Source organism: Rhincodon typus, chromosome 13 (assembly GCF_021869965.1).
Source record: "Rhincodon typus isolate 14 chromosome 13, sRhiTyp1.1, whole genome shotgun sequence".
NCBI classification, from domain to species: domain Eukaryota; kingdom Metazoa; phylum Chordata; class Chondrichthyes; order Orectolobiformes; family Rhincodontidae; genus Rhincodon; species Rhincodon typus.
In genome coordinates, this window is record NC_063344.1 from 59055122 (window position 1) to 59071974 (window position 16853).

The following is a 16853-nucleotide window of genomic DNA, read 5'->3' on the forward strand; positions in this document are numbered from 1 at the left end:
ATTTCGTGACAGCTCCAAATTTGACAACATTTCTCTCAGCTCACCTTGCAGCTGCCAGACTTTGAGAGGTGCCATCTCATTTGTACTTTCAACCAGGTGCTTCCTCAGTTCCTTGAGTTGCTCCTTGATCTCAGGATACAGCTGCCTATCATCAAGGAAGAAGCAAAACTGCAATTACTACAAAAGAAATTTACAAATAAGACACTGGCACAAAGTTACAAAACTTCACTGTACTTGAGGTAGCCCTTGGTATTGAAGCCAATAACGACTCAAGCTCTTCTTTACAGGACTGTACCTTTGAGCTTTACATTCTAGTATGAAATAAATCCATACTTCTTTCCACCAAAAAGGGATCAATACTTCAGTACAATTTTAATATAAAGCAATAAATATACATTAACGCAATACAGCTTCCACTTCCCAAAATGTGTTAGGAATTTACATCCACCTCAAATGGCAAGAAGTTAAGGTAAGCAGAAGAAGGTTCCAAAGATGTCAAAAATATCCTTTTCAACTTTTGGTACAGAAAATGACTAAATCTCATCTTCCAGTCTGTATTATTTGACCTGATTCAGTGTGCTCTATAGTTGGTGCTCCCAAGGTTCAAAACAGATGAAATCATAAGGCAACATTGATCACTACTTAGTTATAAAATTTTCAGTTTGATCACAACCAGATATTGATTCAGCTCGCATTTCTAGAGAAACCAATTATCGATGTCCTATTTTTATGCATTCTGTTCTCTATAGGAAGATACCCTGTAATCTCTATTTCACTTGAAACAGGTCGATTTTGTAGCTTAACATTTAGACGACGAATAAGCTTTGTGCAGACAACCTGTGTGGCTGAACCATCTTAAAGTAAAAAAATCTCAAGGTAATAAATACCACTAAAATAAAGCTCTTTAAATTAACATTTACGCATAAATGTACTTTATTTCTTTGAAGATTATCAAACTACTTGTTAGAATATGAGCAAGTGTTGAGTCCCATATGTTAGCAGCCCAATTTCTTTTTTCATGTTCTTACTTCAGTTTTCCGAAGAGGAAACCTTGGACTTCATCAACAGGATCATTTTCGTTTATCACAGTGGCATTTAGTTCAGAGCCTGTAAGAAAAACATCGAAAAAAAAGGCTGGGGGTGAGGGATAAAAGCAAAGTACTGCTGATGCTGGAAATCCAAAGCAAACAAATTGTTGGGAGAAACTCAACAGGTCTGGCAGCATCTCGATGGAGAGAGAAAGAAGGTTCATCTTCAAGTTCAGTATGACACACCAGACACAAAATGTTAACTTTGTTTCGGTCTCCACACATTACCAGCACCTGCAGCATTTCTCCAAAATTTTATGTATTTATTTGTGAGGTTGAGGGAATTTGCCAATGGGTACAATGACAGAAGAATAGTAGTAGATGCTCAAAAAAGAATTTAACACGATACAGTAGCAGTTTCTATGCTGGAGAACCAAGAGCTCTACTGACCAAAGGAAATCTCAAATGATTAAAGAGACAACATAAAAAGAAAAAAAAAACACACAAAAGTCAAAAAAGCAGCACAGATTTTCATGAAGGTGAAAGATACAAAGTATAGCTGAAGTTGTAAAGTATGGTAGAAGTAAGAGCTACAAAAGGGAAAATCAAAATTACAAAAGATAGCAAAGTCAACACAAAAAAACTTTCCATATATCATAGGAAAGGTAGTCAAGAGCAAAAGCCTTTTAAAAAACAATACTAATGACTTTGTCAATGAAAAGTTAATGGCAGACATTTTGAATAATTACAATTTACAATAAAGCAAGAGGTCACTAGGCCAAAGATTCCAAGAAAATTAATATTGAATTAGGGACAAGCATTCACCAGAATTAATGCAATCAAAGTAACATTGCTGAACAAAATAATGGCACTGAAGAGTGACAAAAGCCCAAGGACAGTAGTTTTTATTTCCAGACTTTTGAAAAAGTAAATGAAAACATGTCTGATACCCCAATTATAATCAGAGTTTTCGTGATTCAGAAACCATAAACTTTGGAAATTGCATTTCATTCCACTATCAAAAGGTTAGACTGGGAAAACCAAGGCGCTTTTGCAACTTCACATCAAATCCATTGACAGGAAATTACATGCATCTATAATTAAGTATACAATGGATGAACACTGTGAACATTTTCAGCTGATCTGAGACCAGACATGGATCTTTCAAAGGTAAGTCAAGCATGGTGAATCTGATTCAACTTTTTTCAATCGGTATCTGAAGTAATGGAGGCAAGGAAGGGCAGTGAATATTGTTTCTAGAACATATTGGATAAAGATCCTCATCAGATACTTTTAGTTGAAGCTTAAGGCCCTGAAAGTAATGAAAGTTATTAAGCAAGAATTTTGCTGAGCGGCAGGAGACACAGTAGGTGCAAAGGACAAGTACTCATTAGAGGATGTAACGTACGATAGCTCGTAAGAACCTGGACCAAGACGTCAACTAGTCACTGCATTTATTAACAACTTAGATAACAGGACAGAAAACTACATTTGCCAATAATGCCAATTGGGTGGCATGGTAGCTCAGTGATTAGCACTGCTGCCTCACAGCGCCAGGGTCCACGGTTCGAATCCACCCTCGGGCAACTGTCTGTGTGGAGTTTGCACATTCTCCCTGTGCCCACGTGGGTTTCCACCGGGTGCTCTGGTTTCCTCCCACAATCCAAAGATGGGCAGGCTCGGGGGACTGGCCATGCCAAATTGCCCATGGAGTTCAGGGATGCGTAGATTAGAGGATGAGTCTGGGCGAGATGTTCTGAGGGCTGGTGTGTACTTGTTGGGCCAAAGTGCCTGTTTCCACACTGTAGGGATTCTACGATACTATACACAAAGACAGTTGGCCTTTTAAGCCGTGAACACAGGTGCATAAAATTGTAAAAAAAATTAATAAACTAACTAAATGGACAAAACTGTGGCAAATGAATTTCAATACAGGCCAATGTCAGGTCATCCATTGTGGACATAAAAGGGATAGAAAAGGGCACTTTTTCAATTATGTAAAACTAGAAGCACTGGAGGTTCAAGTAGAGTACGTAGATAATGTAAAATGTCTTGAACAACTATAGAGAAAAAACAAAGAGGATAATAGAATGTTATCTATTATATCTTGAGGACTAGGATTAAGGAGTCAGATTTCAAACTTCAGTTATAAAATGCAATCATTGGATACTGCTAAGTGAGGTAACAATTTGTAGAAAGGGACATTAATACAAGGTAATCCCCAATGATTGTTCTATTCATAACCCGTCATCAGCATTTAGAACTTAATCAAGTTCAACAGAAAAATAAATTGCAAATCCTAATCTTTTTAAAGATTTGATCTTTTATTTGTTGACAAAAAGAGAACAAATCCTTCTACTATTGTTTTACCTGCTATAAATCACTTATATATTCACAACTATATTGTTTGTGGCCAGTAAGTGTCAGTTTGAAAATGTTAATTCCTAATATCAAATGAATTTCATTTGCACTCCTTTTCAGAGAAAGCCAACATTATTTGCACAACATTTTGAAAGTCTGGCATTTGATTAAAAGCAACACCCAGTCCAACATTAAGCCATCTAAATCCTGGTTCAATTCCAGGTCTTCATGAATTTAATTCATCTCAGCGAGCTCACAGTTTGAATGCTACACCTGACCTCATCATCCCCAACTCTCACTGAAGGTGCAACAACTTATCAACTCTTGTTTGATGCCTTCAACAGTCAAGCAGCTGTCAGGGCACTCAGATTAACCCGTTATCATTCCATCACCGGTCAATGCTATAATTTTTTAATATTATGATGAAGCTACTTCAGCAATAATAGACTATGAATATCATTGCATCAAGTTATAATTTGAAAATTAATCTTTAGGCGTAAATAAGAAATTGATACAAGTTTGAGTACACAAGTTAAATAAAGTACTCTCCATTGTAGTAATTTTAAAACTGTACAGAATGTGAATTATTTCAATGACCTGTCACTTGTGTGTCATCTTTGGCCTTGTATTCAGTACTTTTAATGGCAAGCTCAACTCCATAACCAGAAAGGAAGACTTTCTCCTTACTTGGATTCTGTAAATAAAAATTCAAAAAACATGAAATAAAAGCAAATGAAATCAGACAAACGTTAAGCATTTGCTCATTACGTAATTAATTATTTGCCAGCTACGCAACAACTAAATAATGTAGGAAAGTTCTTGTTTTTAAAATGTTTTGTCGACAGAGAACTCATTTCTGTTTGGACAAGTTTCTCATGATACACCTCCATAGCCATCCTATCCTGAGGTGAGACTTGAATCCAGATTTTCTGGCCAAGAGGTAGGAACACCACCACTGTGCCACAAGACCCTAGCATTGACTTTATAAATTATATATGAATAACATTACTATTAATGTTACTTTGATTACTAGTAACTAAATGCATCATATAACTAACTCCTCCTTGTTTTACAAAGGAGGCACCTGTTATACTTCATTGCTATTACTTTTTGGAAGGAACACCCAGATGTGTGTTCAGTCTTCAATCAGTTATTCCTTCAGTATCTATCCAACTGACTCAAAAGGCCTTTTTTCACATCACAAGGCTCAATGCAACATTGAATACTTGAATACTTAAATACTTATGTTGTCAATATAGAACCCTTATTCTTTCTTTGTACATTGTCTGTATTTTGTAATGTCACTGACTTGCTGCTGTTATCCATCTATTATAACAAAGAGGCTTGAATAAAAAGAAACAATACAACTTGAACAGTAGGAATTCTCAGATACCTCTACCAATGGAGCTAGAGTTAGGGTCAGCACTCTGCATCAAACTTTTCCTATGAAGTGGTCATCTAGGCAAGGCATTAGAGTGACCTGTGGAATCATCTGCCAGGAAGGGTGCAACAATGCAAGCAGTGGCAATACAGAAAATTGTCAGAGTAAAACATGCTTATTGAAAAGCATATCACTTATTTGGCAAATGAAATTTCTCTAATACCAATACACGACCACTTTCACAATACTTAAAATGAATTCCCCAGACAGCCAGAATTCAACAAGAAATGAGTATTAATTAAGTTGCAAATTAGGAATAGGGTTAATCACAAAGCAGTCTGTTTTACTTACAGCAACATAATGTCTGAGGACATAGTTGATATTTCCAACCTCAGATTTAGAACGAAGGAGTTTATGGAACTTGGAAAATTCTTTGGTACCAATCTCACCATAAAGAATTACCACTGGAAGTTCAGGTCTTAAGGATGCGTCAATGTGATCGCCTTTAAACAAATAAGGCTTGGGTCTGATGTAAGGAAAGAAAATCAGAATTAAAAATGCCTAAGTTCCAAGTAAAATTACATTATATAGTTTGCCTCAAAGACTTTTACAAATCGTAAATTTTATTAAATATTTCAAAGGTTTTCCATTGTATAAACCATTAACTACTTTGTTTTCATGATAATTGTATAATTAAAACCTATGATGTGACTTTCAGACCCAAATTGAAGATTTACAGAAAGCAATTCAAAAAATAACCAAAATAAATTCCTATAAATGGTTTACTCTTGAGCTATCATTCCCTGAGGGCTGTATGTCCTCTAGGATGTGGTTCCATTGTGGTTCCGCAAAGTTATTGTTCAGGTGTAGGCTTGAGACAGTAAATATGGGTTTCTGATTCAAAAAGATCAGCCATCAAGATGAGCCAATCTTGTGCTCATCACATGCACTCTCAACAACAGCCACTCATCAACAATTCAGTTCTTGAATTCAGGACATTTTTGTTTCCCCTGAAGCATTAATCCCAATTTCAATTCATCCAACTACAATAGGAATTTGTTAACTCAAGGGACAGCACCTGGACAACCCTGCACTGCATCACTTCATGTCATGATATGGTGCATTTTCCCATTAAACTAACTGGAACAAATGTAAAGATTAAGCTGTATTGAAGTGCAATCAGATGAAAAGATGAACTGGAAATTTACTAACGCATCTTCATATTGACTTTGAAGTAAAATATCTCCTTGACAATGATTACCACATTTATCATAAAATACCTTCCCATTGAATCACAGCATCATACACCCCTTAAAGTGGCACATTTTATTTTATATTATCACTCCAAGACAGTATAATTCCTATAATTTAATTTGTATAATTTGAAGACAGTTAAGAACCTACTTGTGTGAAGTATGCTTTGTCATGCTTCCTTAGCTAGCACTACAGATGTCCAAGTGTGCTGGTAAAGCTATTGTAAAATGATGCCATTGAAACATTGACAGCAGTTTTGAAATTTAACCTTTCAACATAATGTTGGTAAACATCCATATTATAGATACTTATTTTCATAGTCCAACATTTATATTTAACATAAATGAGAATGTCATTTCATACATGAAACTATCAAATAATATTCAAACCCCTCTAGCTACAAATGGCAAACCACAGAAACTAACGTTTCTGCAGGGAATAAATCAAAGTCTGTTGAATGGTAACTTCAAAGTGGACGGGCTTGTACCATTAATGTTCTGATTTTGAAAATTAACGACTAGTTGATCTTTTGAATCGCTGCTCACATACAGCTCAGAGGCCACGAGCAGTTTCAGGACTCCAAACCTCCAGAGGTCACTTTATTTTCTCTGAAGTGGGAAGGTTGGATATTTGGCTATTTGTTGATTTGTGAAAGGAAGTGAAGAAGCAATGAAGAGCTAGGCTGGATTAAGAGGAAGTCAAAGGCAGGGTTGAGCTGGAAGGGAGGCAGTGGCAAGGAGGCTGTAGCTTTGACCAGGACCTCAGAAATTGGACATCATGGCTGAAAGAAAGGAGACCAGAACCTGAAGATTAAGCTTGAAAGGAGCAGGGAGTTTAGAATTTGGCTATGTGGTCATAATTGGGTCAGAAGTGAAGCATTGGAATAGAGATTATTGTTTAGTAATTTTGTAAGTGATAATGCATTAAGAAGCATAGGTTAACACATAATGCACCGTGGAACAGCAAAAACAGCCATTGATTTGAAAAATAGATTTGTACAGGTATGAACCAAATATATATAGTCAGTTATCACTCACAACAGACTTTTACATCAACAAACATTAAATATTGTGACATAATCACCTGAAATAAACAATCAACAAGAATGGAGCTACAACTTAGAAAGGAAAGAACAATAAATTAAAAATAATAATTATTGCTTACTCTCCACCCATTTTCCAAGTCAGACTGAAGCATTGGGATAGCTCTTGGCAGATGTCATGACTGGGGGAGGTGGGGTGGAATTTGAGATCAGGGAAGTTCTAGACCCAGATGGAAAGCAAAGACAAGAAGACTATGAAAAATGACATTGATTTTCCAATCAACTTGGAAGGGAAAGAGGAATTCTTATGGTGGTTGGAACTTGATGGAATTCCCTCAACCAAGTGTGTCATGGTGACATTGACAAATTCCAGCATCCACCAAATGTGAAATCCCTGAAATCATCAGAAACGTCAGAGGCTCAAAACAGTGTTATAGTCTTAGAGCAGCACAGGAGAGCTAGTAAATGTTGGGAAGCAAAAGTGTGAGAATTTCTTCCTAACTAATTTCATGAAACAAAATTCAATCATAGTTCTTAATAAAAATGTCAAAACACTACATTTAACAAAGAAATTGCACTTGGCAATTCCACCAATTTATCATACTTTACTTTGCAACATGGCACATCAGCATTATGGTTTCACACTAAAGGCCAAGCATACCAACTTCTGCTTTAGACGCAAGCCAGATCACCCAAAACCAAACTGCAATCTAAAGCTTTAGGGGCTCATATCAACTAGTTCAAGCTTTCAGCAGTTGAAATTCTCTGAATCCAAACGCAAAATGCACTGGTCACCATTGAGAAGAGTCCCTTGTCACAAATTACCAGATAAACAGGCAGATAATGCTTCAAAAACAGGTTTAAAAAGAGGATGCAATAGCAAAAGGAATTTAACTGAAAAGGATTACTATCAGTGGCATGTACAATCAATTCCAATCTTGAACATGATTTCGCTATTGATAGGTAATCAGGATTGCAAATAATAGGAGCAGCAGTAAGAGATGAATCCACTCAAAACCCATGTTCCACAACTGGACAACAGCATTACGCAACTGTAAACCCAATGAACTCAAGACCTACGCAGTACCGAATTTCAAGCCCGCTCATGACTAAGTTACCAATTTTCAAGTTATTAATTTCACTACACTTTGCAACTTCAGAAATTATTCTCAATTTATACGTTTTATACTTGCTTGTTTATTTTTTACCTCTCCAGAGCACTCTGAAGAAGCACCTCCAACCCGTCAGGATTGCAGCTTTTCTCCCCATGCACATTTACAAAAGCAGAACAGTCTTCTGGAGGGGGCTCCTCTGCTGCAATCTATTAAAAGAATTGGTATCATTCATATCATCAAAATCAGAAATAGTTTTACCAGCTTTCAGTGGGATTAAAATCTGCAAAATACATACACAGTCAACTCACCTGCTGAAACGTTTGAACAGTGGCAGAGTAAGCCCGTAGAGACAAGGCAAACTTCAGTAGGTTGGCCTGCACAGGCGTCAGAAATTCATCAGCTTTCTGCAGTATATACTTGTAGTATGAAATATCAGTTTCTGCTGTATAAAACAAACCAATTATAAAGTTGCATCCTTGCATTTGCCCTTCCCCTATAAAATTCCTCCCTTATTTTCCTGCAGGTTTTTATTAATTGTTCAGTTTCATTTTAATAGATGCTGATCACATTTCTTGTTCAAAAAGGCCACTGTTGATACCACAGCATAGAAAATTAAGGAGAAAATGCTATTTGACCACTAAAGATAGTTAATGTACTCTCCCCCATAAGAGTTGCTAAACAGCAACTGTCAATAGAAATCTTGTTCATTTTACCTTCTCTAGACCTTGTGTCATAAAACCCAACTGTCATAACCTTACCACTTTGCCTGTAAATTGCACATATACTGGCAGTGAAGCCTGGGATTAGCTTGTCATGGGATTGACACACTGCGTCAGGAACAGCAACTGGTGTATCTTTAAATGATACATATTACTTTTCTTATTCTTTTTCACTCATTCATAGGATATGGCCATTGCTGGTTAGTGTTTATTGCTCCATCACTAACTGCCCAGAGGGCAGTTAAGAGTCAACCACATTGCCATGGCTCAGACGAGGTAAAGACAGTTGATTTGCTTCATTACAAACCATTAGTGTACAAGACAGATTTTTATGAGTGATTACAGTCATTATTTTACCGAGATTTTAAATGAATTCAGAATTCACCATCCACCATGATAGGATTCAAACCCATGTCCCTAGTACATTAGTCTGAGGGTCTGAATTATTAGCTCAGCAACATTATCAATAGGCCTCCACCATCTTTTACTTTAACCTGAACTTTCCTACCTTATATTCCTTTACTGAGGGCATTCTGTGCCTACAAACTAATTTTGCTTACTACAAGAAAATTATTTGAAACACAGGAGGACCAAATAAAAGGTTGAATGCTCACTGAATGAGTCAAGTGCTTGAAATTTTATTCAAACCATCATCTACTTCCAACTATTTTCTCTACACCTACATAAAGCACTGTCACGCTGCAAAACTAACTTCTATCATTATTTTAAGGCTCCAGTAGTATATGGGTAATGCAATAATTTTGCGCTCACATAGAGCAGTTCATCTCATTTTACCAGATCACAGCCATTACCTATAGCCCATATGCAAACAATACAATTTCATGTTCTGCCTCCTGAATGTGGACCAGACATTGGCAATACTCCTCTTCACCACTATCTTCACCACAATGCATCCTGCTTATTTTTCCAATAATTTGTGGTGTGTTCTCACACTGGGAGATCAGAGAACACAAAATGCTAGTTCAACATTGCCATTGTAGAGACTTTTGGCACCATGTTGAAGAAATTTAAATTTTGTCACCATCCCGCTCTCACGTGACAATCCGAAGAAAATTGCTGCAAGAATTTTGTGGTATTGTCTGTCCACATGTCTGACAGGCATGGAACAGCAGGCCAATGTACCATCAAAGTTTTAACCAAGACAGCGTTTCTCCTCCACCTCCAAATCAAATGTTACTTGGCAGTATTTTGCATAAATGTACATCAATAGAAATGAGATCATCAATCCTCTCATCAACATGCAATGAAGTTAACACTACCTTGATTCGGATGAATTTCTTGAGCAGCATCCACAAAATCCCAGAACTTAGTTTTGCTTTCTTCAGCCAAAAATTCACTGCAATATGAAGAAAACAACTTCCAATTTACTTACTTCTCCAGTAAAGTATTAAGTCACTACTCAGTTCACGGAAATTAAAAGTTATTAGAATTGACCTTATTGATGTGTTTATCTAATCAGTGTTTCGATCAGTTATTCAGCAAACACACTTCACTGCAAACTGTAACATTGTAAAGCCTGAAATACCCACTGGTGGCTCTTCCACTCCACTTTCTTGCACTGACTTTCGCCTGTAATTGAGATGCTGCATTAAAACTCGCAACAGTCCATTATTATTGACCTGTTTAGATGGAAGATTTTGCACTTAATGGCTTTATTCACAAGGGTACCAACAAAATGATCATTAATTTAAAATGGATACTTTTGGTTCGGTACACAAATTACAGCACAGAAATCAAAAGCAGAGGTAAAGTTAAAAACATCTAGTTCCCTAGTCTGGTGAATGAAAACACAAAGTGGGGGGGGAGCAGGAAAAGATTTGATTGTGTAGCCTTATAGACACTTTCCAAAGGCAGACAATGCAACAGTCTGCTCGCTGCTTTGACGTCACAGCTTTCATCAATAATATTAATGAGAATATACAAAGTGTGTGTGGGGGAGGGGGTGGGGGGGTGGTGCTGTAAGCACAAGGGATCTACAGTGCTGCCTGATACCCCCAAGAATCAATATGAGAAACATTGCAACACACATCAGAGTTTCCTCAAACATTATTGCATTTAGTACCTTACTTCGTGACTTATGATGCTCGGACTTCATTTACACATAGAAATATAAATCTTAGACAAAGGAAAAGATTATTCTGCCTTTTGAGCAAGCCCTAACATGCAATAAGATCATGGCTGATCTGATTGTGATCCAGTGCCACTTTCCCATTTGCCGCCAACCCTCCACCCCTATAACCCAAGATTCCCTTGTCTCAAAAATCCAACTCTACCTTGAATAAGGTTTTAGAGTAGATTTGTACCTTGAATAAATTCAATGACCCAGCCTCCACTGTTTCTGGGGAAGAAAATTCTGTATATTAATGACCTTTAGAAAAGAAAAATTTCAAATCAAGACATGTGCGATTCAGTCTCAATGGCTCTGCTAAGAAAAATATATAAAGAATTATCAGATCACGGGTCCTGGTTCCATGACAAACGCTACTGTTAGTCTGTAAGAACGATGTCTGGCAACTTGACAAAGCCACACTTTGCTAAACCCCTCTTTTATCTTCTCCTAATTCCAACATGGCAATTTCCGAAATGAAATTCAAGAAATTTGTGGACTATTAGAAAAGGATTGATACTGACAGATTATCAAACATCTTGTAATCCTTTGTGAAAAGTTTGTTCTCTTGCAACAACACCAAAAAATAATTGATTGGGTACCATGCCGTATTCCCATTTTTCCTAATGAAAAAGCTCCATTTTGGTTCAAAGAAGTTAACTAAACAAAATAGAAAATCAGCTAATAATTGATAAACGAAATAACAATAGAGTGGGTCTGGCAGCATCTGTGAAGAGAGACGACAGCCATGATGTGAAGGTGCCGGTGTTGGATTGGGGTGGACAAGGTCAGAAGTCACACCACACTAGGTTATAGTCCAACAGGTTTATTTGAAATCACAAGCTTTCAGAGCTGTGAGATATTGTGTTATGATTCTCTCTACCAATTCATTCACAAGTGCTCTACATTTACTATACCGTGCTTCCATTCATTCATTCATAAAATCACATTAAACTAAATTAAACATCCCTTCCTACCCATTACTGCTTCTTAACACCTTTCGATTCTTATTGGACGCATGCTACAAGTAGGGTTTAGACCTGTATCTGTATCGAAGGCTACCCCTGAATAAATGATAATACCACAACCTACTCAAAACAATATCATCCCCACCATGGTGTCTCCAAAACTCATTCAAAACTATGGAAAGATTATAATATTAATTGGTCCTTAGCAGCTGTCTCTCGGGACCTGAATAGGTTGCAGAATGTCAAACGGTTTTCTCCACTAGTATGTGCTTTTTAAATACATATTAAATAGGGCCGCTACCCCATTAAGAAACAGCACCTCCGTGGAAGTGCACGAATGGATGTGCAAGAACGATCAAAACTGGCAATAGTAAAAGAAATCTCACGACACAGCTGTGGGAGATCAGGTTAATATCCTCGATACTTTTATTTAGTACACGTATAATTTCTCACTTATTTAGATCATATAGGTCTAGTATTTTTACTAACATTATTAACTTTATAGACAAAAGGACTAACACCTCTTAATTATGCAAGCTCAGACTGGACAGACATTCTAATCCCATCAAGAGTACCAGGTAGCATTTAGCAAAGGCTTAAACCATCTCCTGCTTCCCCACGACAGATATCACACAAACTTCTGTACAATAGATACAACAATGTGACACCTTAATGCTAAAATTTTAATGAATGTAAAAACTGTATAAAAGAGACTACTGTAAAACTGTACTTTGGATTCCATTGCCACCTCTGTGTCCTACTGTGAATGCTCAATAAAGTGGCTATTTTCGCCACTCATCGATCTCAGTCGTTATTGAACACGATCCCAAAGAGGTGACCTGATGATGGGGCAGCACTTCGAAAGCTTGTGATTTCAAATAAACTTGTTGGACTATAACTTGGTGTCGTGTGACTTCTAATTGTGAAAAGAGAAGCAGCGTTAACTTTGAATTGGATAATGTCATATCAGAATCCAAATATTAACTCTGTTTTTCTCTCCACTAATGTCGCTCGACCTGCTGAATTTCTCCAGCAATTTATGCTTTTATTTCAGATTTCCAACATCTGCCTTATTTTGCTTTTAAAAGAATAATATATTTACCTTGCTTCCAATAACAATGGTGTGGATGGCCACTTGGTAGTAAGAGTTGTTGTGACGGCTTTTGAGTCTGCATTCACAACCGAGAAGAAGAGATACACCAGAGCTAGTGTTGCAAGAATCCCAGCATTGTCATTCTTAGCTGAAATAAGTACATATTAAAAATTACCAATAATAATTCCACTAATAATCCTTTTCTTTTATTCAATTTAAGCAAATACAATGATACACAGTGAAACAGACTGTAACAGAGGAATGTTGAAGCTACAAAGTTTACAACAGAGCACTCAAAATATAATAGAGTTCTGAGTTTATTTATACTGAATTCAAACACCATCGTCGGTGCAGTGTTTTGAAAGGTACATTAGGCAGATAGCTTGGCTTTGTGACAGAACAGACAAGAAACAAATCAAGTAGTGATGCATTTCATTGGTATCATGACAACTAAACTTTGTTCTAAAAAGTATATATTTTTGCTCCAGAGTTAATAACAGAAAAATGACCTGCATACAGTTCATTAAGGGCTGATCCCTGTTAAGACCCCGGACTGTGGACCAGAAACTAAACTGAGTTATCTGCAAACATTGAATTTCAAAAGAATAAATCAGCAAAGTTGAGGGAAGTTTGAATTCAAGCGAAAACTGAACAAAACTAAACAGAATGAATAGAATCATGAAACCAAAGATAAAATATCTAGAAGAAAATTCAACATCAACATGAATCCAATTCAAATCGAATCCAAGTTTGCTTTACAATAAGGCCAGTCCTGAGAAAATTATACACATTAAATCAATTACATTATAAAGCGTCCACAAATAATTGATCCCTAATATGGCTAGTCAAGGTTAAATTAGTCAGAAATCACCACAAGACAGGATTTTATTCTAAAGGTTCATAATATTATTCTTTGAGAACATGGGTTCCAAAACAGAGGAAGCCAGATTTTAGATTTTTCAGTTTTGTGAAGATCTGACCAAAAAGATCATAAAGTAATTTTGAACGCTCAAAACAGCATTGAGGTCATGTGATTTCTGCTAAATCATCAGCAAGCCACCTGAGAAGGCCATTACTAAGGTGTTTGTCACTTGAGCTTTCCGACCACAGAAGGGAGGGAAGCCAAAAGCAAGCTCATGCAGTGGGAAGAGATCCATACAGCTGAGGTACTATCGTTAACAGTCTCCAAAAGTCAGGGCTGGGAAAACTCATACTGCACTCGGAAATCAGTCAGGAGAAAGCTCGAGAGGCAGAAGGCCATGTGGATGTTAAGGAAGAAGACGTTCTGACAAGTTACTGAAGGCATACTGGAGGGAAGAGGTAAATGGGCAGGTGTTGCTGTGGAGGTGGGGGGTGAGGGATGTTGGGGGTGAAGGAAAATATTCCCCTCCCCTCCCTTGTCTGCCTTCCGCAGGGACTGCTCCCTCTGGGACACCCTGGTCCACTCTTCCTTGACCCCCAACACCCTCCAAACAGCCCCACAGCACCTTCCCCTGTAACCGGCGAAGGTGCAACACCTGCCCATTTACCTTCTCCCTCCCCAATATCCAAGGGCCCGAACATACCTTCCAGGTGAAGCAACACTTAACCTGCACTTCTCACAATCTAGTCTACTGCATTTGCTGCTCACAAAGTGGTCTCCTCCACATTGAAGAAACGAAGCGTAGACTGGGTGACTGCTTCACAAAATATCGACATTATGCTTGCAAAAAAGACCCTGTGCTACCTGTTGCCTGCCACTTTAACACACCACCCTGTTCCCTGGCCAACATCTGTGTGTCCGGCCTGCTGCAGTGTTCAAGCGAAGCTCAATGCAAGCTGGAAGAACAATAGAGATAGTAGGAACTGCCGATGCTGGAGTTTGAGATAACAAGGCGTACAGCCAGATGAACACAGCTGGCCAGGCAGCATCACAGGAGCAGGAAAGCTGACGTTTCGGGTCTAGACCCTTCTTCAGAAATGCTGAAGAAGGGTCCAGAACCGAAACGTCAGCTTTTCTGCTCCTTTGATACTGCCTGGCCTGCTGTGTTCATCCGGCTCTACACCTTGTTATCTGGAAGAACAATACCTCATTTTCCACTTGGGGCCCCTGCAGCCCTTCAGACTCAATAGCAAGTTTAATAATTTTTTGGCCTGAACTTTCACATGTCCAAATCCACTACTCCACACACCAGGCTTTGTTGTCACACAGCCTGCCATTACACACTACCTATTGTTAGTCACTAACAGTCCCCATTAACAACTGTTCACCCTTCCAGCCAGATCGTTATCAGCTCCTTTGTCTATCCGACTGCTCTTCTCTGTCTCTGGGCTCTAGCCTATCGTTTACTCCTTACTCCATCCCCCTCCCTATTTTCCCAGCTACCATCAGGTCTGAGGAAGGGTCATCAGACCCGAAACGTTAACTCTGATTGTTTCTTCATAATGCTGCCAGACCTGCTGAGCTTCCAGCAACTTCTGCTTTTGTTCCCGATTTACAGCACCCCCAACTCTTTCGGTTTTTACTGAAGGCATACGTTTAGGGAACCCATGTTAAACAACAGCAGTTTGTCTGAAAGGTCTCAAGAAGAGAAACTGACTGATGTAAATGGAATTTTGTGAACAAAACGGCAATTTGGCAAAAGCAAGCCAATTACAGGCTATTCCAGCTGAGCACAAAGCTTTAGTGTAGAGATAGGTGTATTGCCGGGAAAAGGAGGATCAATCTTAGTGTCTGATGTTTGTAATTAAACAGTTACAGCTGTTCTTGTATAACGTAATATAATTCACATTTTTCTTATTTAATAAACTTTTTTAATTAAAGGCACACTGACAACGTTTTGGTCTGGGATCAGGACAACATCAAATGGAGAAATTGTGGTTAAGCTCAATATTGAATGATAACAGTGGTTTCCAAGGTCAAGAGCTTCCCTATCAGTCAGTTGTAGATATCTTACTCCATTTTCACTGATATCTAATATAAGGATGTGCAATAAAAGATTCAGAATGCTTGAGTTCATTTTGTTACTCAGTATGTTAAATCCATTATACACAATATCTCACTTAATTGCTAAAAAAAAGGGGAATACAAGGTACCCTTTGAAATTTGGTATTCTTTCATCGTCCTGAGTGCAAAAGAAAAACTTCAACAACGTCTTTTTTTTAAAGCATTACATTATGTTGACATTTCAAGATCCAAGTATTGTTTAAATTCTGTTATAAACTTAACAATATCGAATTCCATGCCACTTTGGACCATTTATTATCCTGCTGTATCTGGTTTATATTAACAACTCGTCCACTGTCATGCAGGTGCTTTGGTGACTGCATCCAGGCGGGTCTTTTGTTTCCTTGAATGCAACTTTCAAACCAATACAAACATGTGATGGTTTTCACAGAACATTGCACTGCAAATGGAATCAGTTTCATTCTATGAAATTAGGGAGCTGCAGGTAGTATGAGCTAAGCTTATTTTACCTGGAATCCAGAGATGTAGCTCATTCAGAACTCCAACCAAGTTTTACTTTTAATACTGTCCAATTGTTTCATCACCTGATTACTGATCTAATTTAGTAAGAATTTTATAATCTGTTCATAGTGGACGATGATGTTACATCCATTGTAATATATAAATGTGCAAGTCAGATCAATTACTGTTGCTACACTCCCATAGTTGCCATGAATGTCCACACAAGTGAATTAACTTATCGAATCTGCGAGTTTCATTCTTTGAACAACATGCAATCACCACATATGACCCCACTTACTCATACACATCTCCTTCA

At 37.7% G+C, this 16853-nt stretch overlaps 1 protein-coding gene across 4 annotated transcripts in view; it reads right to left on the reverse strand.

Moving 5' to 3' along the window:
- Positions 1-16853, reverse strand: part of uggt1 (UDP-glucose glycoprotein glucosyltransferase 1) — a 120187-nt gene that overhangs the window by 94969 nt on the left and 8365 nt on the right. For 2 of the 4 annotated variants that reach the window (XM_020534527.2, XM_020534526.2), the window contains exons 2-9: positions 13099-13237; positions 10181-10257; positions 8490-8620; positions 8275-8387; positions 5122-5296; positions 3987-4083; positions 1029-1107; positions 45-145 (exon numbers count right to left, since the gene is read on the reverse strand). In XM_020534527.2, the coding sequence (XP_020390116.1) occupies positions 45-145; positions 1029-1107; positions 3987-4083; positions 5122-5296; positions 8275-8387; positions 8490-8620; positions 10181-10257; positions 13099-13237 (912 nt within the window). Of the gene's footprint in view, positions 1-44; positions 146-1028; positions 1108-3986; positions 4084-5121; positions 5297-8274; positions 8388-8489; positions 8624-10180; positions 10258-13098; positions 13238-16853 lie in introns of all 4 variants that reach the window. The other 2 variants (XM_048604294.1, XM_048604293.1) reach the window with 1 other exon arrangement.